The sequence below is a fragment of the Octodon degus genome, unplaced genomic scaffold (assembly GCF_000260255.1).
Source record: "Octodon degus isolate 3935 unplaced genomic scaffold, OctDeg1.0 scaffold00045, whole genome shotgun sequence".
NCBI lineage: Eukaryota > Metazoa > Chordata > Mammalia > Rodentia > Octodontidae > Octodon > Octodon degus.
The window spans coordinates 14,226,036-14,252,161 of NW_004524621.1; the positions used below are offsets into that span (position 1 = coordinate 14,226,036).

Here is a 26,126-nt window from a genome sequence, read left to right on the forward strand (position 1 = left end):
TACCACTCTTGCCAAATACTCCAAGTTCACCTGGTGGATGATTCCTGAGCCAGGGGGAATAATCCGCATGTTGCGAAAAGCCTGGGAACCCCACTAGGGTTGGACAATAGAAAGAGTACCATCAATATTTATATACTTCTGCCCAGCCCATCCCCTGAATACCTCCTTCTTGGAGCCCCACATACAAAGAACCAGAAACATGGCTCATACCTTCAAAAACTCAAATCGTTCTCTATTCCTCTCAAATTCCAGGTCTTGATTCTTCTGTAAGCTGTCTACCCTGTCCAAGAGAAAAACTAAATGTACAAAGTCGAGTCTTAAAATATTACTGGTCAATTTTACTGGTGACTAGTAAACAAAATGAAAATTGCACCTGCAGGCTTGCTAGGTGGTATTAGAAATTTCACTATTACAATCTGGAGAGGGAGAGTGAATAGAAAAAGTAAACAGCATTATTATTTGATTCAAGTGATTCTTACAATGCCATTAAGCATTGTAAGATCCAAGAACAAAAAGCTGAAAAAAAGCTGATCTCAAGTCAAAATAAATCATATAATCTGACTTGAGGAACAAATATAAAACACTACAAAAGCAGCTCAGATATTTATGGAACCCTGCTTCTGTATCCCCGTCTCATCTACAGTCTTGTCACTTCTCCAAGCAAAGCCATGTCTGGGTGGCATTTTTACCTATTTATTTTGGGAGATGGTGAACTGGCAATGCCAAGGGCCTTGGTCACAGAGTCACAGATAGTGCTACCTGAGAACAGGTATAAGCCCTAAACTATGCACTGAGGTTTAATCAAGATACCTCAGTCCAGACACTAGCAATGAGGACATCAAGGTGATTTTCCAGGAATTTTATAATCAATTGTACCATTCTGTCATGATAGAGTATGTCATAGTCACAATTCTATGGGTTTAGTACAGTAAGAGCTCTCATAATTTGTATATCATGGATTAAAGATAATAAAATTAAGAGCTAAGATCCAAGTTAGATTTCATTAATTGATACAATCGTTAGTATTTATTGACATTAGAAACCAGCCACTATTCTAAATGCTTTAATTTTCTCAAATAGTCTCCATCAAAATGCTCTGAGTCAGGTATAGCTTATATGTACTTTTTTTGTTTTCCTTTTCTTGAGACAGGGCCTCACTCTATATCCAGGCTTGCCGTGAACTATTTAGCCCAGGCTGGCCTCGAACTTGTGTATCTTCCTGCCTCAGCCTCCTCCTAAGTGTTAGGGTTACAGGTGAGTACCACCATGCATGGCTCCACTTTTTTCAAATGAGGAAAATGAGACACAGAGAGGTTAAGAAACTTGCTGAGCATGGGCAGTAAATGGTGAGAATGGAACTGAAACAGTCTAGCTCAACTTTTTTTATTTAATTTTGTGTGTGTGTATGTGTGTGTGTGTGTGTGTGTGTGTGTGGCCAGCTCAGCCTACCAGGGGGCGGGGCTGGCTGGCATGTGGTGCTGGGGGTTTGAACCGCGGTCCCTGTGCTTTCCTAAGCTTGTTCTAAGTAGGTGCTTTAGACCACTGAGCCATCTCACCAGCCCTAGCTCAACTTTTATATTCTTACTCCCTAGTGCACACTGCCATCCCACAGGGGCAGTTACATGACTGCTGCTGTAAAGGTACTGGCAGTAACAACAAGCACTTCTACAGTAGGAGTACCAGCCGGAGCTCCAGTGCACATCTGCTCAAGGCTCTGGGCCTTTACACACATGATCCCCCTCTATCACCACAACCATCTCATAGACTCCTGTGATCTTCACCCCAACCTACAGAAACAGCAGCTGAGGTACAGAAATGCTAGCTAATTCATCCAACACCAGAGGTCTGATAAATTAGAGCTGCCATCTGAACCCAGGTCTGATTGGCCCTGGATCTCTACTGCAGCCCTTCCCTCATGTACTAATTAGTCCACTGAGAGCCCACCACTGGGACACAATGGTATATAAAGGGGCACAGCCTCGCCTGTCTGGGACTCAGAAGCTGGTGACAGAAAGAGAAGTGAAGAGCCAACAATAAGGTTGCTACTGTCAGTTCCAGTGTTATGGCTGTGTCTAGCTGTCCCCCAAAGCCTTATACAGTCAGAGATAGGGCTTTTTCAAGGGTGGCTCAATCTATAAAGTGTGTGATGCTCGCAGTGTCACAAAATAAATGAACAAATAGGTAAATACTGAAATAATATCTTTTTATACTAAAAAACTAAAGATTGGGCACTGAGATAGGCTGTTTTGCAGTTGGACACCTTTCTTCAATCTTTTCATTCCTGCACAACTTTAGACTTAGTTGAGATATCTTTATATGCAATTTAGAATTGGGCACATTAGGCTACAGTGCAACCCTATTCCTAGATTATTAAGTACTTTACACATATAATTAAAAGATTACCTAATAGCCCACTTTCAGCATTGCTATAATAAATCATTAATCTTTACTGGACATTTACAATATTTCTAGGTTTTTATTTACAAATAAGATTTCAATAAACATTACTGGCAGGTTGGTCAGACAGTTCAGCTGACTAAAACACCTGTGTAGGCATGCGCAGGGACGAGGTTCGATCCCTGGCATGCCAGGCAAGCCCTGCCTCTGGGGTGCCCTGAGACTGAAACAGAGACTGGGCATGGTGGCACACGCCTGTAATTCCAGTGCTTGGGAGGCTGAAAACAGGAGGATCACTATGAGTCTGATCTGCGTAGTGAGACCCTATAGACCCTGTACTAAATACATTAAAAAAAAAAAAAAAATACTGGCCACAAAGCTTTTTCTAAATTCTAGACATCTACTGAAAGTTTGCTTGGAAGTAGAAATTCTAAGACAAGCAATATTGAAATGTCTAATATCTTGCTACATACCACTTTTATCATTTCTAATTTACGGTGCTAATAGTGTATAAAAGTGTCCCTCTCACAACACTTTCATAATTGTTATTTTCTAATCTTAATAATACTGGTAAAAGAAGATAGTATCTCAAATACTTATTTTAAGTTTTCATTACTTCTAAGATTAAAAAAATTTTATATACTAGCATTTGCATTTCCTTTTATTATGACATACGTTAGCTGATTTTTACTTAGTGTTGCTGTCGTAATACTGGGGTTGAACTCAGGTCCTTCCCACTAAGCTATAACCTCAGCCCCAATGCCCCTCCTATTTTTCTATATTTTTATTTTGAGACTCAATCTCATTATGTTATGAAGTTGCCCAGGCTGGACTCAAACTTGCAATCTTTCTGCCTCTGCCTTCCAAAATGCTGGGATTACACAAGTGTGCCACCATGCCTACCCTTACCCTGAAGTCTTCATAGTGTGGTGGTGCAAACTGCTTTTTGTAGTAAAAGGCAAATAGCAGTGTTTGCTCTTTACCTAATTCCCAACTGTTTATACCATTTTGATTCAAAGGACAAAGAAGGCTGACTTCCTCAAGTTTAATTCCTGGTTTCTCTTTTCTCAAGTTTAATTTCATTGGGTACTCTTTCAAGTTCTATCAAATCATTGAAGTGTTTCACTTGGATTCAACTGTTGCATATTTTTCTTAATATTTTATATGCCTTTTTGTGTATCTTATAGGAGACAGGGAATATACAATGGTGTTTTACCTCCTAAAGCTACTTTAACCCAAAGATTCACTCTCAATACTTTCAAGTTAAAACAAAGTCTTTTGGAGAATGAGATTGAGGTATTCAATCTCATGAAAATAAACTGGGTCAGAAAAACTAACCAGTACTACCCGACTCTTAGTCTCACAGATTTTAGACAGTTATCTTGTCAATGAGCTAGCACTACCAATGCTACATATAATGTGCTTAAGTAGTTAAAGGTTTATTAAGAGATCACACCCAAATTTCTAGTTTACAACTAAAAATTCAAATATTCAATTTCCTCTTTTGTACAAGGCTTTCTTTACTAAGACATTTTAATACCGCCACCTTTGATGAAATGACAGGTTTCAAAGGATAAACTCAAACATCTGTAAGAGATCTGAAATTTTCTACGTGTTCTTTTATTTAGCTTCAAAGTTCTTATTGAAGCCAAAGGTAACTTTAAGGCCACCTAGTGTAGTATGTATTAAGTGCTGATTACATGCTCAGCATTGGTAACTTTAAGGCCATCTAGTATAGTATGTGTTAAATGCTGATTACATGCCCAGCTTTTGCTTTTGGGGAAACAACAGCCTACCTACCATGGCAACTCAAGTGACACTTTCCCTCCAAGGACTACAGGCTCACCACAAATAGTCCAGCAAGCTAAGCTTCATGGAACTTGATGCTGGGTAGAGAGTGAGGGAATCTTAACATAAAAGGATTTAAACTGGCAATAAAAGATACACAAGGTAGTGGCAACTTCATGAAGAGAAGAGAGGAAAAAGCTACTCCAGCAACAGAAGAAACAATGGAAAAGGACAAGCATTTTGGAAACATATGGAAAGTCATGGACAGCCAAGTAAGAAACAGTCACTTGGGATCAAAATAGGAATAAAGCTCCAGGGAATGCAAAATAACCTAACTCTATTAAAGTCAAACATGCACGTGTATGGGCAAGCTTCTATTGCAAAACTTAATGTGTATACTTTCATTCAGATTTGTAGCTGATTCAATCCCACCACACAAGTAAACATACAAGTAAAAGAGATGTTTTAGAGACAACATTCCTCTAAAAAAATATTCATTAGAAACTCTGTATTAAATTTGAATTTTACTGATAGATTTTAAAGATTTTCTTTTAAGTACATATACACAGGAAAAAAATGTACATTCCCAGATTTTGCAAAAGACTTAGGAATTCATCTTAATTCTTCCCCACCTTCTGCTGAAATCGACCTGGATGGAATGATCAATGACAAGATCAGCAGGACAGATGGGGTTTATTTTCTCGGGGTTGCCTCCTAACTTCTTCACTGCATCACGCATTGCAGCAAAGTCAACCACAGCTGGCACACCCGTAAAGTCTTGCAAAATGACACGGGCAGGTTTAAATGGCACTTCTATATTCTTATGCTGCATGACATTCCAATTTAGGATATTTTCAATGTCATTTTTCTTGACCAAAAACTCATCACAGTTCCGAATGGCTGCCTCCAGGAGAACTCGGACAGAATAGGGTAAGTGTTCATATCTTGAATCCTCCAATTTTTTTAAATTAAAAAATTTCTTTCCTGGTTGTGCAGGATCCAAGGGCTCAGCCAGGTGTGCAAATGGATTCTTCATAATTTCCGACTGGTCACGTGTTCCTGAAAAAGAAAAGAACGCTTAAGTTTTACTCCAGGGGTTGAGCCTTCTTTAGCAATGATTCATATATACTTTAAAAAAAAAATCACTTGTTTTTCTCTTCATAATAGTGGGGTGGTAGTGGCATTAAATACAAGAATGATATTCTTAGCCAATGAATGAACTGTGAAGCTACTGTGCAAACCAGCATTCACCTCTCAGGATAGCATATAATCTCACTTTTTTTGCCTTCATTCTCTAATTCCCCAACATTCTTCCATGGATAAGACATAGGAAAGAGAAATAAAAGATGCCCTCACAATAAATCTTGAATATTTGAATAGACTTAAGAGTCCATTTCTAGAATCTAACTTTTCTTTATCAATATTCATACTTGTTTTAGAACAAGAAACTAAACATTTTAAGAGCAATGGTCAACTATTTAACTATTTTAAAACACAAAATATTATTTCAACAAATACTTTTTTCAAAGATTTTATCATGGTAAAAATTTTAAGTATCACCAATGATTAAAAAATATGAAAAAATACTCTCTCCAACCACTGATCTTTTCCCTGCTTTCCTAGTTGTCTTTCTCAGAATATTATATTGACTGAAACCACACAGAATGTAGCCTTTTCCAAGTGACGTCTTTCACTTAATAATATGCATTTAAAGATCCACCATTCTTATGCTGCATGACATTCCAATTTAGGATATTTTCAATGTCATTTTTCTTGACCAAAAACTCATCACAGTTCCGAATGGCTGCCTCCAGGAGAACTCGGACAGAATAGGGTAAGTGTTCTGAGAATAAAGGAGAAAAGCATTATAAAAACGAACAAAAAACAAGGGATACTTTATTATACAAGATCTCTTTAAAGTCAGTATGTATATAAACTAGATACAAGGCATCAGATTATTCTTCCAACAGATGAAGATGCAAAAATAACTGACAGTTTATAAGAATACTGAATAGGCTAAAGAGACATTCCATGGCAGAAAATATAGACCAGGTAAAAATAAACTAATACAGCTTATTTTTTTTTCATATTACATGGTTGGCTTGCTTTGAATTTCAAGAACAGAAAGTCTCCCCTAAGTCCTCACATCACACTATCAATTAACTTATTCACTGAATTATGTTACCAGGTAATACATATTTTTATAGCATATACACACAGAGTAGTATTTCTTTTGAAAACCAATGCTTAAGACATGATAATGCTTTACAATTATTATAGTTAAGCCCACAGGTACACACACATTTTAAGGAAATAAAATCATAAACATCATGAAGCATGGTTACATGGTAGCTGGTTTCTAAGACAATAATAATTCCTTTTTTTTTTGGTGGTACCAGGGATTGAACTCAGGACCCTGTACTTGCCAGGCAGGTACTTACTCTACTGAGCTATCTCCCCGGCCCCTGAATAATAATTCCTAAAAAAGCCTATTGTGTTTATTTATAAAAGTCCCATGTTTACATGGAAGATAGTAAAGGTAGAATATAAACAAGAATAAGTGAGACTTGCATTCTTGTCCTTTTCTGCTGCCCACATGAATAGTACCTGAGCATGTGTCATTCTGGGACTCAACTTCATAAAGACTTCTTTTATTTTATAAACAGAATCCCTATGATTATTATTCTCATGAAATATGTACAAATACTGCATAGTCTATTATGTTATATAAATGATCATGAACATACCATCATTATCTATTCAAAACAACAGAAACAAATAGAAGATATGGGTGGTGTGTGTGTGTGTGCATTTATTCCAAGAACATTAACCTGTTACTTGTTACTCCCTCCTCCATCGCTCCTAAAGGCTAATTAATCCCACTGCTTAAGTACTACGTCATTGGAATCTAATTTTATTTTTTTTCTTTAAACCATTTTATTTATTTATTTTTAAATTTTATTTATTTGTGTGTGTGGTGTGTGGTGTGTGGGTGTGGGTGTGGGTGTGGGTGGGTGGCCAGCTCAGCCCACCAGGGGGCAGGGCTGGTTGACATGTGGTGCTAGGGGATTGAACCGCGGTCCCTGTGCTTTTCTAAGCTTGTTCTAAGTAGGTGCTTTAGACCACTGAGCCATCTCACCAGCCCCTGGAATCTAATTTTTATTGCTACCACAGCTTTACATCACAGAGCCACGCACTTACCATATCTTGAATCCTCCAATTTTTTTAAATTAAAAAATTTCTTTCCTGGTTGTGCAGGATCCAAGGGCTCAGCCAGGTGTGCAAATGGATTCTTCATAATTTCCGACTGGTCACGTGTTCCTGAAAAAGAAAAGAACGCTTAAGTTTTACTCCAGGGGTTGAGCCTTCTTTAGCAATGATTCATATATACTTTAAAAAAAAAATCACTTGTTTTTCTCTTCATAATAGTGGGGTGGTAGTGGCATTAAATACAAGAATGATATTCTTAGCCAATGAATGAACTGTGAAGCTACTGTGCAAACCAGCATTCACCTCTCAGGATAGCATATAATCTCACTTTTTTTGCCTTCATTCTCTAATTCCCCAACATTCTTCCATGGATAAGACATAGGAAAGAGAAATAAAAGATGCCCTCACAATAAATCTTGAATATTTGAATAGACTTAAGAGTCCATTTCTAGAATCTAACTTTTCTTTATCAATATTCATACTTGTTTTAGAACAAGAAACTAAACACTTTAAGAGCAATGGTCAACTATTTAACTATTTTAAAACACAAAATATTATTTCAACAAATACTTTTTTCAAAGATTTTATCATGGTAAAAATTTTAAGTATCACCAATGATTAAAACATATGAAAAAATACTCTCTCCAACCACTGATCTTTTCCCTGCTTTCCTAGTTGTCTTTCTCAGAATATTATATTGACTGAAACCACACAGAATGTAGCCTTTTCCAAGTGACGTCTTTCACTTAATAATATGCATTTAAAGATCCACCACAGCTTGCCGCCTCATTTCTTCAGTGCTGAACTGTCATTTCTACATTGTCAAGATGTACAAAACGAAAGGCCCACATCTTCTGGCAGATACTTTTATTTTTTTCATTCTTTCACGGCTGCCCCAAATGCCTTGCAGGTGGACACGACTATGGCAGATATCTCACAGCCACTCTACAAGACATCTGCTTCAGCAGCTGCAGGCTTCAATCATACGACCACTACAGACGACCTCACCCTACAGGCTCTCTGGATGATTCTGCTCTTCTGTAGCCATCCTCAATCAGGTCCACGAGGAGCACCCCAAATCCAAATTGGGTTTGGAATATGACCAAATATTCCACCTATGACCCAACAGATGAGTCTGATGCTGCACATGCAAAAGCCTGCCTTTCTTTCCTAGATAATCATCATACCCTCGTGGGTCAGCCTATGCAACAGTGCCTCTTAGGCTGCACAGCAAGTCCTAACAAAGTCTCTTTTACATGGCATATTTTTCCCCATTAATGCTTTCTTTCTTTTTTTTTTTTTGTTTTAACTTATTTTATTTTTATTTTTTTAAATTTTTAATAGATTGCAAATTGAAAATGAATTATTTACAAACATAACTGAATATAACAATAAAAACTGTCCAATATAAAAATGAAAAAAAAAAAAGTCCATTTCAAGTGACATCATAAAATTATATAAAACTTGAGCTTCATTAAAGAAATGAAAAAGGGCCGGGGAGATGGCTCAGTGGAATAAGTGCTTCCCTGGCAAGCTCAAGGGCCTGAGTTCAATCCCCGGTTCTGAAAAAAAAAATAAAATAAAATAAAGAAATGAATGGGTTCCCTTAAGAGGGACAGAGCCTTAAAGTCAGAGCTGGAAAGAAGACTGAATTTTTACTGTATAACTTTTAGTATTGTTTGCATGTTAACGCTGTACATATGTAACTTTTTATAAAGAAAAATGGTTAAAAATATAAAAGAAATGTATATTTGTCTATCTCTGTCCAAATTCCAGAATAGGCTGAGTATCTATAATACAAAAATCTGATCTAAAATAATTGAAAATCCAAATTTTTTGAAAGCCAACATGACACTGTAAGTGCAAATTTTAACACCCAACTTCATGTGATAATTTGCAGTCAAAACATAAATATACTGTAGATACTGTATAAAGTTACATTTAGGTTATGTGTATAAGGTGTATATAAAAAATATGTTAACACTTGGGTTTCAGCCCCAAGATATTTCATTATACATAGGTAAATATTCCAAAATAAAAAAATAACCTAAAATTTGAAATGCTTCTGGTCCCATGAATTTCAATAAATGGTACTTAGCCTGTACTAGGTACTTTAGGGAGAAGCAGCCTTAGTCTTCCTGGAGTTACTAGTACAGCCGGCAACAGAAAGCAACACAGGTACTTGTAACAGGCATGAGACAATGCAGAGCTGAAGAAAATGAGGTTATGTTCAGCACCCCTTTCCTTGGAACACCTCTCGTTACATTTTGTGGTGCTTGCAGCAGCTGCCACTTGGTAGGAGAGGGAAGATACCTGACCCATCTGGGTCAATATCCTTCTCTAGGAGTTACGCAAAGGAATCTAAATGAAGAAAGGCCAGTAAGGGATGCTGGAATACCCAGAATAGTTTATAAAAGTGTGCACCCTAGGCCAGCTGCATTAGATTTATCTGGGCATCATTCTTGTTAAAAACAGATTCCTGATCAGAACAGGTGTAGGAGGGGCAGGAATCAGGCGCCCTTTAACCTCTCAGGTGATTCTAGCACACACCCTGAGAACTGCAGCTGTGAAATGCCAGGTGAAGAACCTATGGTTCTGGAAGCAGCAGGGCAGTGTGCCTGTCATAGAGAAAGGAAAGGGTGCATTCCAAAAGGAAAGTCACAACCAAAATGTCTCCACCCAAGTGACGACAGCTGTGCAGGGACAGCAGCTTTGTGACAAAGTGCCACACAAACGCAAGAGATATTTGCCAGTAAGTCCCACTTAGTGAGAAGTCAGCCAGGAGAGGAAAAAATTACCATTGCTCTAAGAAACACAGCAACTTCTCAGCAAAAGTAGTTTATAAATCTGTGGGCTCAGAAAATGAAACAAATAATCCCAGTGAATGGCAACCTGAGGATGTAACTTTTAAAGGGTCATATTGGTGCTGCCTGTCACCTGTGCCTCAGTCCACAGTACTTAACTTTTCTACCCCAAACAGCAGCAACTCCAACAGTAAAATTACTGTTCTGGTCCTCTGGGAAAGTGGATTAAGAGAAGGTCACCATGCTACAGGCTGTGGGATGTTTCACAATCTCTGTGCCCAGATGAAGTGGTGGGAAACCCTGGCAGTGGTGAGTCAGATGGCTAATTTGCCTCTTCAGACAGCTCTAAATTTCTGAATCCTTCATCTCTGTACAAAATCCCAAAGGGGGTAAGGCCCAGTCTGCTAAACAAGTTGCTAAATTGTACCCAAATGTGCATTTATGTTATTTTCATGTTTATTTCTTTTTCTCACAGAATAGCAATGCCCAGGGAATACCACTGAAAGCCTTACACGATTCCTGCTAGTTTTATATCCCTACAGTATCTCAAGATGGATACAGACCAATATGGCTCTTACAGGAAGTAGCTTCTGTATAGGGTGCTAGTGTCTGCCTCACATTTTCCTCAGAAACTAGATTGCAGATTAATTTCATTACAGGCATGAAACAAATTCCACTTGGATGGGTTAGGGCAAGGAGGAAGCAATTAGTACTTGCTAAATTCAAGAATGTGCTGAGCGCTTTTTACTCTGCCTTCTCTAATTCTGGCAATTAACAGCACCACAAAGAAAGGCCTGTCATTACTTTTATTTTATAGTTGTGGAAATTGCAGCTGTGAGGGAGACAAAAACTTGCCCAGGGGCACACATCCAATAGGAGGCAGGGCGAGGTTTTGAACCTTGCGCTTTTAATTACCCCCAAGCTGCTTCTAGTAAAGGACTTCTGCTCTGAAGGTGAACCTCGCTGGAGGTCACCCACCTGCTCCAAGAGCTAAAGAGTGCCATAAGAAGCTGTCCAACAAGACTGAGGTTTTAATATTTGAGTTGCCTTTACTTCTTTCCGAGGGTCCTCCAGCACCTGTACTGAACCAGGGTTTGCATTTCTCACTCTTTACTGAGCCTTCTCACTCTTTACTGAGCCACAGGTCAACAGAAAGCAGCAGCAGCAGCAGCACTACAGCAACTAAAAACTGCTTGGGAGTTGCACAACAATCCCTTTACATAAGTGTACAGGATTCTGAAATTCAGAGCAACTCCAAAGTTTCATAAAATCACTTCTTCCAAATCTCCTTACAATAGCTTGTGGTTTAGTAAACTCCTTGAGAAAGCGGCAGCAACCATGTTTCCGGAATGGAGTGAGTGGAAAGATCTTTTTGGCCTAGGGACAACTCCAGACCCAGAGCAGAATCCAGGCATTATCTGGGTCCCTGGTCAGAATTCCACCCAGCCCATCTCAAGTATGAATAATGTCCCCACAGACTCCAAACTACGCCCAAGACCTGGGGTTTTATCTAGGAACACTATCAACTGGCCAGAAAGCCTTCCTTACTTCTCACACCCACACATGTTGCATGGGCCTGTTTCTATCCCTTTCTTTCTTATCACTCTCCCTTTCTACTCTAGGCTTGGCTCCTGTCTCTTTTCTGTTTTACGTAATGTCCATTCAGTAACAGTAAAAGAAAGGTGAAAATGGGAAATAAACAGGATTGGGGGGCTGACAGCTTAGTTTTTTTTGAGGAGGAGAGGGAGTTAGATGTTATGTCTTACTTTCTTTTTCACTTGGATAAAATACCTGACATTCACAACTGAAGAGAGGTTTATTTTGGATCATGTTTTAGAAGCTTCAGTCTTTGCATGGCTCTTGGCATGTTGGGAGGCTGGAGCAGGACATCAGGGCAGCCAGGAATCAGGGAGAGAAGGGAGGCACTGGGAAGAGAGACGCACCCTCCTCCCGGGTCATGCTCCTAGTAACCCTTTCTTTCTAACCAACTTCACCTCCCAACAACAATTCAACTATAATGCCCCATAATTCAATCACCTCCTGAACACATGATGCTTTGGGGTCCCTTTTATAGCTAAACCATAACAATACATATCCACACTATGTTCTGGTTGCTGCCCTTTCTCCTCTGCAGAATAAAAATGAGATGGTACAGAGGCAGGGGGGAAAAAAGAAAAAGAGAATCAGCAGTAATAACTGCTAAGCAGCGATCTTTCAGAACTGACATCCTTGGATGTTTATCAGAATGCTTAGGGCTGCTGAATACTTATCCCTGGCCACTAACTCAATTAAGATATGTGGAGAGTTCTCATACAAAAGGAATAAAAAAGAGATAGGCACTCTGGTCTAAAATCCATCATACATTTACATAATAGTGTTTCTACAGAAAGAGAAATTGGCATCTGCAACCACCTTTGAAAAGGAGATAAAACAGCTCATAAGGTTCCTAGAACTACAATATATAGGTCTTTCTTTAATAATGTCTGATAGAGGCTAGGGAGATAACCTCAGTAGAATAAGTGCTTGCCTGAGAAGCGCAAGGTCCTGAGTTCAATCCCTGGGACTGCAAAAAAAAAAAAAAAAAAAAGAGTAATGTCTGATAGAAATTAATTTAAAAGCACATTTTTTTTACTATTCCAGATAAATCCATAGCACTTCTCAAAATATGTTTTCTGTTATCCACACAGTGAAAACATTCTGAAAACAGTTACTGAGTGGCTCCTTTTAGCTTCTGGATGGACATCCCTATATCACACCTAGCGATTATGTTTTTTTGTTTTTGTTTTTCCCGGAACGGGGGATTTAATTCAGGCCCTTGTGCTTGCCAGGGAAGCACTTATTCCACTGAGCCATCTCCCCGGCCCCCACACCTGGCAATTATGTTGGCCCCTCCCTCTCACCCTGTCTCACATCTTTCTTTCCCTTCCAGTCTCATGAGGACACCAAATTTGTTGACTCACACATTTTAAGTAGTGATAACTTTAAAAATATTATACCAAGAAATAGATGCTCATTGTATAAATGACAGAAAATGACAAGTGAATAAAATGAAAATAAAATCCTCTGTAATACTTCTACTTTAGAGTTCTATTCACAATTTCTTTTGCATGAATTTGGACTTTTCCAAAAAGATAAATTTCAGATGCCACATGGTTCTGAAAAAAAAAAAAAAAATCACTCAGCAATAGACTGCAAATACATTAACAAGGCAGTCATAGTTTTACATCACTTTTTACTAGACTATAAAAATCTACCATCAGGTATATAACAATTTACTGCACTCATTATTAAAGCATACTATTTTTATGTATAGTATTACCATTCAAGTAATCGTGCAACTGTTGTATACATAGCTTTAATAGGTCTTTAAATCCATTCCCTTAAATATTAATTCCTAGCTTTCAGTTATTAGAAGCAGGAAGCTGGCTGAGAAGATTTATAAGTCTTCATTTTGCTACACAATATCAGGATACCTGGAAAAGGGTGTATGTATCAATCTAATGATCCTTCTCTGAAGGGAAAATGGAAGTGGCCAAAGCAGGCAACGAAATTCCTTCTCACATCTGTCAAGTCAGGAGATTTAAAGAGCCAATCCTGACATTTCTTTAACAGCTAGTAAAGCCAAACACTTTCCCAACAGTCTGTTAGACATAAAAATTTCTTCATTTGTAAACTGCCTGTCTGCTAGACAGGTCAAACTACATGACACCAAGATGACCTCTCATGACCAAATGTTCTCATCTTCAAGGGAGGTGACTGACATATTAATGTGGATGAGACTCAGGTCTATAACCCTGGAGGGGTGGGGATTGCCCTTGGCCTCTATCTGGACTTGAGCCTTCCAGTGTACGAGGTTCTTCCTACATGAATGATAGCCCTAAAAAGACTGCATAATTTGATGCTATTCTTGTGTACATTGTGAATCTTATTGGTTACAGCAAGATAAGAAACTGAGTAGCTTAAATGGGCAAAATCCCCATTTGAGCAAGGGAGCTTTGGCTATATGTGATACAAATGGAATCTGCAAGCCCATGCAGCAATTCTGCAAATGGGTATCATAAGAAAACCTAAGCACAACATACGGATGAAGGATAAACCATCATAATTTGATCCACACACAGGCGGACAATGAATGTTTCAGTAGCATCAGCCCCAAGAAAGGCTCCATGCTATGGTGTTTATCTGTCACAGCTAGAGTTACAGAGATGTCTGAAATAGGCATCTAGGTAGCTTAATGCCAATGATCAGAAAGGGGGAAGAAAAAAAAAAGATTTTCCTCTCAGGGTCCCTGTTAGGCTATGGAGTATAGCTCTGATTTAGCTGTCTTTGTTCTCGGAGTTGAATGCCCCTAGACTGCATTATGATAGAGAAGCACGGATATTAATAGGCCCACAGCCAACTGCAGGATTTCATATACCAGCAGGAGAGAGCAGGAGACAAGTGGCCACTGCAATAGAACTAATGACAGTAACTGGGTGACAGGGGTGTTTGCAGAGTTTGGTGTTTTTTATTTGGAGGATATACATCAGTTTCCAGGGAACTTATATAGCTTAAAAGGTCTCAGCTGAGACTCACCTCCCTGTGGTCTGAAGCGCAGTCTAGACATTATGCAGATTATTTAGGTTATCTGAAAACACGTAAGAGTAGATTTTTAAAATCTACACACACACACACACAAGAAAAGATTTCTCCCTTATTTCATGTGATATGCTGACCTCACCTTTTCTTTTCCCATACATTACTAAATAATACTCTCGCTGCATCTGTAGGGTTACTTCAGCTCACTACAAACATCAGCTATGCTTTGCTTTTTTCTGATTAAAGAGAAAATAATTGGTCCCACTCCCAAACTAACTGTTGTGTATCTAAACATTATGCTACTTAAAAACAACTTTTTTTTTTTGTAAAAGACGATTCCAAGGATGTTTATGTAAGCATAAACAATATTGAGGTCAGAATTCTCCAAGCTAGCAAAATCACCATTGCTTGTTAACATGATTCTTTCACAAGCAGAGAGCTAGAAATATGAGTTCCTTGCTTCATTCCATGTGGATACAGGTGAGAAACTGAACTATCTAAATTATCTCTGCATTTTCCTAAAGAACAGGCTACCTCTTTGGATCAGTAATTCATGAAAATAATTTCAACAAAACCAAAACCTCTTAGCTTGGAACTAAACATAAATATCTTGGTATATGTAACTATTTGGAGAGAAAAAACCAGAGGGGTGCAGAAGGTTTTAGAGAAAAGAATGAGTCACAACAACCAAATCCAGCGAAGTTTTTCTTGAGCACTGCATACTGTTGAGATGAACTCTACTGCATCTAACACGAGAGAGGTTTACTTGTCTCTTCTTGTTAAATGTTTAACTTATTAGTTTTTTTACTCTGTCCTCTCACTCTTTCTGCATAACTGATCAGAATGTTCAATATATACTTCTAGATTTTTAAAAAAGAAGTGTTATCAAGGTGGTTAAATAATGTAGTTTCATTTCTAAGTAGTCACTGAAATAGTCTGTGCTTCAGTTTCCCAATATACAATAAGTTTGGTTGGTGATCTAAAAAGTCCATTCTAAAGGGAAAAAGAAATGTATGATATATTTATGAAATGTATACATGTTTGCCTAATATGTGCTAAGACCTATTTTAGGTCCTGGGGATATACAGTACCAGCAACAAAAAGGAAAGGTTCCTGCCTTAGTGCTTCCATTTTAGTGAAAAGAGACTAAACAAACAAACAAAAAAAGCAAACATGCGAACAATGTCAGTTACCCATTGGGTATCTTAAGCAGTGTGAGGCAGTAGGGAATGCAGAGGCTTTGGGGTATGTCAGGTGACTAGAAAGGACTTGCTGACACTGAGCCACTTGAGAAGAATCCTGAAGGGAAGGAGGGGATGATGATGTGCAGTCTAGGCAAGGTGTAAGATCCCGTGCAGAGGCACTTAAGTAAGGGTATGTCTGATGGGTCTAAGGAACAGACAGAGAAATGAAGGCCAAAGAGGAGGCAGAAGTAGCAGAGGGAGGTAGAGAGGAGAGGTAGCAAAGGTCAATAGAGAAGAGGCTTTGTTGGTCATTGTGGGACCTGATCAAGAAAAACCAAAAATCTGTGGTGTACAACAGTTTTAAGATATAGGTTTCCCATGTCAAAATCTGTTCAAATTTGAAAGAAATGAACTCAGTATGTATGATATACTAGATTATACTGAAGTGGCTACTTCCTAAATCTAACAGAGCACTTTGTTTCTCTGCACTTCATTAAGTAACACTAGAAATTCTCAGAAGGTATCCCAGAAACGACTGTGACTCACTTGGCAAATGTGCACAACTATTGCCAAAATAATAGGGTTGCGGGCACAGGGGCTGAGCCACAGCAATACCGGATCATGCTTCCCTGCTTCTTTAAAGCTCCCACTTCGGGGCTTACTTGCATAGGGGAAGCAATGCCACAGGCAGCCCCCACAAGGAAGACTAAACCTAACACATCCTTCAAGCTCACTTTAAATTAGGTATAGCAACAGCTATATCCATTTTTACTTTTTAGTATCACTGTGGGTTAATACAGGTGGTTTTACAAGAGGCCTCGGTGAACTTCGCCATTTATAGACTCCAAAAATGGGCTAGGAAAAGCAAGCCGTCCTGAGGTCATGCACATTTGGCCAGGAATCAGAGGAAGATACGGAGGTGGAGCTCCTCAGACCACTCTGACCTTATCCCTCTCCTAATGACGGTCACTATCAGTTTCTTCTTCAAATGTGGGCCTTCTACTTTGTAGCACTCCAGGATCATAAGGCTTAGAAAATGACACCTGCAGAGATCCCCAACTGAGTCCTACAACATGGAAGTCTCTTTTTCTTTCTTTCTTTCTTTTTTCTGTTACCTGGATTTGAACTCAGGACTTTGTACTTGCCAGGAAGGCACTGTTCCACTGAGTTATCTCCCCAGCCCTTCATGTAAGTCTTGAGAGGAGCAAAAAGGGGGATGGGCGTTAGGTAGACAGCTGTATTTTTTTAAAGCATTACAATAGTCCCTCACTATTTCATAGCTCAACTTTTGTGGATTCATTGTTTTGTGGGTTTTAAAAAATATTAATCTAAATTATTTATTGTGAACTTTTCACTATATCGCGGAATTCTGCAGTACTGTAGAGTATAGGTATCTTGTTAAAATTACATAGGTTTACGAGTTTAGAAAATGGTTAAGAACATTAGAAGTGCTTGTAAAAAATGTGGGAAAGGATTATAAGAGTGTAGGAAGGGTTTACAACGCCTTGAAATATAAATATAAATATATATGTTGCTACTTCGCTGATTTTCACTTACTGTGGAGGTATCTGGAATGTAACCTCCGTGATAAATGAGGGACCACTGTATAGTAGAGCTGCATGATTGTTTCAATCTCCTAAACTCTTTTTGTAAGTTGGCTATGAAGTTTTCACTTAAACTTTAGGAATTAGAAAGAAAGTGTGTCAAAAAGCCCAGTGTCTATCTGCCAGAGCTCTCACAGGATTATCTTTAACTCCTTGAATTCACCTCATTTCTGAGGTCACTGTGCTCTCATCTGGGCCTCAGAACTGCTGGAACTCAAGGACTGTGACTCATGCTAATAAAGTTCCCAGAAGCTTAATGTATCAACTGCTGTTTTTCTGATAATCCATGAAAACAGCCACCACTAAGAGAACTTGATGCTCCTGTTTTTTGACAAGTACATTCCTTCCCTACAGCAGAACAGAGGCACAATTAGGAGGTGGGAATTTGAAGCCAGATGACAGGGGGAGATGAAAGGGGGAGTCAGAAAGCCAACTCAGGTCCATCACACTCTAAAGTCACTATGCTTCAGCTCAAGTACAGTGACTCATAGAGTGGCATGGCTTCTACACGGGACTCCTGTTTCACTGGCTCAAAATGTCACAACAGAGGTGCATAAAATCCTGAGGCATGTGATACCTGGTTCTCTTCTAAGAGAATAACTGATAGAGATTCATTCACACATTTCATATCAGTAAAATGAAAGGATAAAAGTTCCAATCCTCCTTGTTAAGGTTTATGTCTACATGTCCCTCCAAAGACTCAGGTGCTCACAGGGTTTTTGGGAGGTGACTGGATTATGGGGATGTTCTACCCGACTTCACATGTGGAGGTGGGGCCTGGTTGGAAGAAGCAGGTGAGGGCACAGTCTCACAGACTGTCTCTCCCTCCCTGGGTCCACCTCCATCTTCTTACTCCCTGCCAGGATGTGAGTTGCTCTGCTCTGTCCAGGCCTTCCACCATACCACCAACTCTGAAAGGACTGAAACTTCTATAGTGTGACCCAAAATAAACCTATCCTCCTTAAGTTGTGAGTGTCAGATATTCTGTCCCAGGGACAAAATAGTGACCAAGGCAGATTTTGGTATCACAGAAGTAGGGCTGTTGCTGGGACTGTACCTGATCGTGTGGTTTAGAAGTATCTGGAACAGGCTCATGGGAGGAATTTAGAAAGGCTAGAAGATGCTTGCTGGAGAAGCTGCCCTAGCATGTTATAGGCTGAGTTTGATGAGTGATTGTGATTGAAGTGCAAAAGAGCAGAACCCTGACAGACATGAAGACTGTAATGATCAGGCTCAGAATATTTCAGATGAGCATAAGAATTCCACTGGCAGTTGGACTCCACAACATGTGTGTTTTGTGCAGCCAGAAAATTAGTTCATTTTTTGTTCATGTCCTGAGACTTTGCAGAAGGCTGAGGTTAAGGGACTATTAATTTGGTGGATGAAATCTTAAGGCAGCCCAACATTTAAGCTGTGGCATGGGAACTGACAGGGATGTTAGCCAGTTCTATATTGAGAATCAAGAGCATACAACACAGCTGATTGATTTTAAAAGTTTTGCATTTCACAAGAGAAACTTCTATAAAGTTGGAGTCTATGAAGAAGAAACAGAGGCAAATGTGGTTGGTGAAAAGACTGGCATTACAAAGAAGCCTACCAGGCTAGGGAGATAGCTTTTGTGGTCTAAGCACCTGCCTGGCAAGTGGAAGGACCTGAGTTCTATCCCTGATACCACATGCCATGCTTGCTAGGTGTGCTATGCTGACCTTGAAACTACGCATGGTGGCACACACCTATAATCCCAGCACTGGGGAGGCTGAAACAGGAGGATTAATATGAATCCCAGTATGTAGAGAGACCATGCATCAACTAAAAAAATGAAAACACTCACATGTTCAAAGTTACATGAGTGAAAGACTGTTTTGAGAAGCCAGCCCTTTAAGGCACCCTGCTCAAGAGGAATTGATTCCCTGGAATTTCATTCACACTGCTCATCACACTGTCCACTGCAACCCTGATTCAAAAAGTCTGTCTACTGCTCAAGCTGATGGCAGACCTTTGTACCATCCACATGGTGCTGGTGGGAGGCCTTGGCATCATGCACATGATTGTGGTTCTTTTTTTTTTTTTTTTTTTTAATTAGAATCATTCCAGCAGGAATTTTATTTTATTTTATTTTATTTTAATTTATTTATTTTGGCGGAACCAGGGATTGAACTCAGGCCCTGGAGCTTGCCAGGGAAGCGCTTATTCCACTGAGCCATCTCCCCGGCCCATGATTGTGGTTCTATGGGCATGCAGAATACAAAGGTGGGATCAAGAAGGCTTCCACTCAGAGATAAAAAGAAGGCCTGGGAGGCTAGGCAGTGTACTCCTGAAATGGAGGTGCAGGATGCAGGGAGAGTGAAGCCCAAAAGTACAGTGGAGACCCGTGGAAGTCAGAGATGCCAGGAATGTGGTGTGTAGGCTGAGGAAAACAGCAGCAGTGAGCAACATAACCCCAAGATAGAGGTCATAGGTGCTGCTGCAGGCAGTGCTGTAGGGGTGGGGCCCAAGCTGTTTGAAGTTCAGGCCTTGCTACAACTTGCTTCAGATAGTGCAGCTACAAGGATTTAATGTTTGTCCCTTGGGCTTCAATATTGCTTTGGTCCCATTCCTTTCTATTCCTTGTTCCTCTCTTGAAATAAGAATGTTTATCATCATATGGCATTGAATGTTGGAAGAAAAAAAAAAAGAACATTGGAAGTATTTTACTTTCTTTTTGATTTTCAGAGATGCTCACAGTTGGGTTTACTTTGCGTCTCAGAGGAAACTTTGGACTTTTCAGCAATGCTGAAACTGTTAGAACTTTAGCAACTTTTAGAGTTGCATGTTGTATAAGAAGACACACATTAGTCTTTTGGGAAGCCAGGGGCATGACACCTAATTTAGCATGACAGGGAATCAAAAAGGTCCTTAAAGACAGGCAATGTCACATATAAACATTCTGGAATATAACCAAAGTAGAAGGCCAATGAAAGAATATTCTAGCAGAAAAAAATAATACATGTAAAGACATAAAAGAATGGCACTGTGGGAATCACAAATTTATTCTACTATATGGAAAAAGTACAGGGTGTGGTAAGTGGAGCTAAGAAAAGAAGGGGGAAGGGTAGGCAGGGTCCAGATCATGAAGGATGTAACTTAAGTGTGGAATTTACATAGATGGCAAGAAAGAGTCAGTTAAGGATTTTACACTGCAATTTTGAAGACCAGATTTGATTCCAGAGATCCCTCTGGCAATATGAACTGACTTCAGGATAAGGATACTAGATGGTATAGCACCAGGGATTTTGGTGCTTTATAGTCACCAGGTCAAAGAAAGAGGGTAGAAGCAATGAGTTGGTACAGGAGGGAAAAGTCCCCAGTGACAGTTACAAAGGCAGAGCAGACTAGGGACAGGGGAGAAAGTCAGAGTGGCCTAAAATCACTCCCCCGTTTCTCATTTGGGCAATGAGCCAGAACCAGTAACACAGACAGGGACCAGGCTGTTGGATTTAGATGTGGTGAATCTGCAATGATGTTCAGGAGGAAGCTCAATCTGTGGGCCCACAGCTCAGGAGTGGGGCTTGAAACAAAGTTGAGAAAACAGCAGCAACGTTAACCATTAAGGGATGACTCCAGCAGCTCTGCAGCCTGGAGATGAGCTGAGTACCTATGGGATACCAGGGGCTTCGCATGGTACCAACATAGTCTCTTAGTAGCTCTCCATCAAAGGTGCCACTATTCTATTTTATAGCTGAGAAGAGAACATCAGAGGGGTCAGATCATTTGCCAAGGGCTCATGGCTTACTGACAAAGTGAGGAGTAAACTTCAGGCTTCCTGATGCCACAGCTGACTCTTTTACACCCACCAGGCAGACTCCCTACAGGCAGCACAAATGACACCATTTTGTATACAAAGGTCCAAATTAGCTAAATGGAATTTAAAAACTAAAAATCACTTTAAAAAATCTTCAAACTCTAAGGTACCTATGTAAGGACCAGACAGTCAACCACAAGCTCCTCAGAAATGTTCCCAATTTCAGCAAAACTTGTATGATAAGTTTGAAAGAATGGTCTTATGGATTAACTAATGGGCAACTTATAACACCCAGCTGAACTGAATCTGCATGGTGCTAGTGTGGAGGGCCTACCTGAAGACTACTGCCAACAGTACAAAAAGAGAACTGAAGGGGACAGTGGTGTGCTGTCCATCCTCATGAAGAAGCTTCTCATTCCAGTTTTCCTGATAGGAATTCAGTTAGTCTCATAACTAGGGAGCTCGTGTCCTCACTCTCACTGAGGATGACTGTAGTTCTTTTCAGGAAAGCTCTGGTCCTTACTTTCAGCATCACTTCCTGGCTCCAGTCAGATCCCTCAGCCTGCTGGTGCAGACTTCTACCACTAATGTTTGGGCCTTCCCTTGATACAGACTGGACTCGTGCAGGACACTGCTGTGGGGTCCATGCCCTTAGCTGGATTCTTTGGATCTCTAGTAAATGGACAGATCTCCTGCACTCTTCTGCATTTGACTCTTTAGGGTGAGTGTTAGAAAATAATCCTGAAAATTATGAGTCCTCTATTAAATCTTTTCCCTTGTAAACCCTGACTACAACAGATGGGTTGGTAATAAACATTTCCCCAAAATTTAGAAGGTAACTGTTCCAGTTACTCTTCTCTCATTGCTGGGACAAATACCCAACACTCAAAATGAAGGAAGGAAAGGCTTATTTAGCTCACAGTTACTGGAGATTTCAGGCCATACTCAGCTAGTTCCAAGGCAAAGTGGTGAATGGCAGAGAGCAACCTTTCATGATGGCGGCAACAAGCAGCTTGAGCAAGGGAGGACGGAATAGCAACAACAATGGCAACAGAAAGCAAGTCTCTCTCCTTTATGTTGCATTCAGGCTGTACACCCCAGGCTATGTGTAGTACTCACACCCAAAATCCCAGTGTATCAGCAGTTAATCACAAACTCTAGAAGTCCACCCCATGACTGCATGAGGATTGTGGGGTGGGGGAAAACAACAAAACAAAAACCAAAACAGTAACTTCTTATCTGAGCAAATACGGGTTTTATAAAACCCAGTATCTTTAAACTCAAGGCTGGTCTTAATTTTCCCTTAATATGAGTTGCACTTTTGTAGATCTTCCCTAGCACAGCTCTTGGACACAGCAGATTCTCAGTAATAGCTTATTCAATGACTCTCCTCTTAACCAAAACTTTAAACCTGGTGAATCACGTACGAAATTTTATCTTAGAGTGATGCACCTTCTTCATAAACCATGTTAATTTGTTCACTGCTTTGTAATTCTAGAATAATGGTCACAGAAAGGATGGCAATGATAATGAATAATTAAGTGCTCCAAACATTCTGCTGGAGCAGTGACGCAAAGCAAATCATACTATCCAAAGATGATTTGCTCAGAGTGCTACTTAGGTCAAGAAAGACTCTGGAGAGCATTATAGCGACACTCACACAGACAGAATCTGCTATTTCTTTACAAGTAGGTTAATTCTTGTCTTGGTTACTTTTCTCTTGTTTTTGGGACAAAATACCTGACACCCAAAATTTAGGAAGGAAAGGTTTATTGTTTATATATTATAAGGCTTATTATTTATATTAGCTCTTACAATTTGTGGAGATTTCAGTCCACACGCAGCTGGCTCCAAGGCAGAGTGGCACATGGCAGAGGTCAGCAGTTCACAGCAGTGGAAAGCAGCAAAACATCAAGAGCAAAAAGGTGGTGGCAGCAGTAGCAGTGGCAGCAGCAGCAGCAAGCAGGCCTCTCTCCCTTCCTTATATTATATCTAGGCTATCTTTAGGTGCAGCACTCACATCCACAATCCCCACGTTGGATCACGAATTCATCACACTCTAGAAGCTACCCCACTACTGCCTGAGGATTTGGTGGTACATATAGACACAATCCATAATAACTCCTGACCACAAACACTAAAGCAGAAAGCAAGGAATCTGAGAAACTGATTGCACACAGAGTGTAATACCATTAGTTGTAAGGCACTGCAGAGATAAGAACCTGTTCTGAGTTCCAAAGGCATATATGGCTTAGCAAAATAGATTTGTCTTTGCTTGTCTGCCACATCAATTCCAAGGCCTTTTCATTTTTAATCTGTATTTAAAATCTGACTTTGCCACTCACTGCTATAGACAAGATACCCTAGGACTTACTAAATTTTACTTTACTTCTTTGCAGACTTAAGAGACTATGTGTGTCTGTACTGCTCTGCCCAGACTGCTGAGAAAATTAAATGAAGCAAAATGTAAAGCACAGTGTACACAGAGAATTCTACAGACTTGCTCCCCTGCCTTTATTTTAATTAATTAATTTATTTATTTACTCATTTTTCAGAAAGGGTCTTGTTGGCCTCCTAGAGAGCTGGGCATATGCCATCACACACTACAATAGATTTTTGCTATGGCAGTCAGTACATACTCTCCATTCTCCTTCATGTCTTCAGTAGACATTTGTTGACCACCTACAAGTATTTATCACAGGCCCATTCCATACTAGACACCAGGAGAGTAGTGAGTGCCGAAGATACTGTCCCTGTCACTGTGGAGCTTACAGTCTAATAGCATAGGTAACTGCTGTTTAATTGAGAATTCACTGTCACACTGTTTACCCGAAGTATGGTCCTGTGTGAAAAACAATGTTGTCTATCTCAAGTGTGCTTCAAAGGCATGTGCTAATGAAACCAGAGACCCAAACTGTGGAGATGATATAAAAAAAAAATTATTTCTTTTATGGAGAAGGTAACTCTCTGTGAAGCAGCAAGTCTTTGCACAGAGAAATTAATTTCGGCCTGATACCAGCCTCCAGGGAAGCCTCAGGGATGATACTTGATTTCTCTGGGCCCTAGTGTTTTTGGCGTAAAGTAACAGTTTGGGCATACTCTCCACTAAGACACAATGGAATTTTTGTTGTTATTGTTGATCTATAAATAGTTGAAAATGAACATGGCAGGGGCTGGGGAGATAGCTTGGTGATCTAAGCCTGGCAAGTGCAAGGATGCTGGTTTGATTCCCAGTACTCATGAGGCACTGGCCCTAGAAAACTGGGCATGTTGTGCTGGCCACTGAAACCAGGCATGGTGGCACACACCTATAATCCCAGCGCTGGGGAGGCTGAGACAGGAAGATCACCATGAGTCCAAGCTGCAAAGCAATACCCTGTACCAAATAAACAATGAAAGAAAGAAGGAAGGAAGATTGATTGATTGATTCAAAAAAGAAGAAAGAAAATGAACATGATAGCTCCTGGGCAAGGGAAAAAGTGAGATAGAGGAAAAGTACAAGTGAAAACAACATTGGTCAGCTTATCATTTGTGATCGTAGCTGAGGGTCTGTACCCTTTACTTATTTGCATGTCCAAAATTTCCTCTTAAAATGTATTAAGAAAAGAAATGAAGACTGATCAACATAGAGAGATGGTCAGCTGACAGCCTCTGTGGTGACATTGCCACATCTATGAAGAACTTTGTACCCAATGGGTTGACCAGGAGAGGGCTGGAACAGAGAGAAGGTGACACAGCACAATGTGACTACAGGGGTCACTGTGCCCATTTTCAGTTCCCCATAATTCACTCTCCTCACTTGTTTTTTTTCCAGTTCTCCTTAGGAGAAAAGGAAGCAGGGCTGTCTCAGTTAGTTACTTTTCTCTCTTTGCTGTGACAAAATCCCTGACACCCAAAATTAAGGAAGTAAAGGTTTATTTAGCTCACACTTTGTCCAGGTTTCAGTCCATGCTCAGCTAGCAGAGGGCAACAGTTCATGGGCAGGTAACAGCACAGCAGCAAGAGCAAAAAGGGAGGAGCAGAGGCCAAGGGCAAGCCTCTTTCCCTTATATTGCATTTAGGCTATCCCCCTCAGGGCGGATATAGTACTCACACCTATAACCCCAGCAGCACTCATATCCATAATCCCAGTGTTGGATCCTCAATTAATCACAAACTCTAGAAGCCCACCCCATGACTACATTAGGCTTTGGGGGACATCTAGACCCAAAAAAAGGGCTCTACTACCAGGCATGGGTGTAGTAAGCCAGTCTAAAAAAAATGGAGCCCAGTTGTTTTCTGAATGTATTATGTATAAAAACATACATCAGAGGGACTGATTTTAGTCATATCAAATATAATATTTGTTCATCTTAGAAAACAAAAAGCTGAAAAAAATCTAAAAACCAACTTACCCCACCACCAAGAAAAAAACACTCCAGGTTTTGGCAAACACAGCCTTGCCCAGAAATATAAAAAAGTAATTTGTTTTAAAAGTGTCACCAGGGCTGGAGAGATGGCTCAGTGGTCTAAAGCACCTACTTGGAACAAGCTTGGCAAAGCACAGGGACCGCGGTTCAATCCTCCAGCACCACATGCCAGCCAGCCGCGCCCCCTGGTGGGCTGAGCTGGCCACACACATACACACACACACACACACACACACAAAATGTTAAAATAAAAAAAATAAAAAAAAAAAATTTAAAAGTGTCACCAGCATTCTTACTAGAGAAACAACCCCATTTTCCTTTTAAAAGTATACATTGATGGGATTTTAGCTTTTTTTTTTTTTTTTTTCAGT

General features: G+C 39.9%; 1 protein-coding gene across 1 annotated transcript in view; it reads right to left on the reverse strand.

Annotated features, from left to right (window-relative positions):
- Aco1 (aconitase 1) overlaps positions 1-5,240 on the reverse strand; it is a 32,234-nt gene extending 26,994 nt beyond the window's left edge. The window contains exons 1-3 of the mRNA XM_004632019.2: positions 4,818-5,240; positions 211-280; positions 4-93 (exon numbers count right to left, since the gene is read on the reverse strand). Coding sequence (XP_004632076.1) covers positions 4-93; positions 211-280; positions 4,818-5,221 — 564 coding nt within the window. The 5' untranslated portion in view covers positions 5,222-5,240. The remainder of the gene's footprint in view (positions 1-3; positions 94-210; positions 281-4,817) is intronic.
- Positions 5,241-26,126: the final 20,886 nt, after the last annotated feature.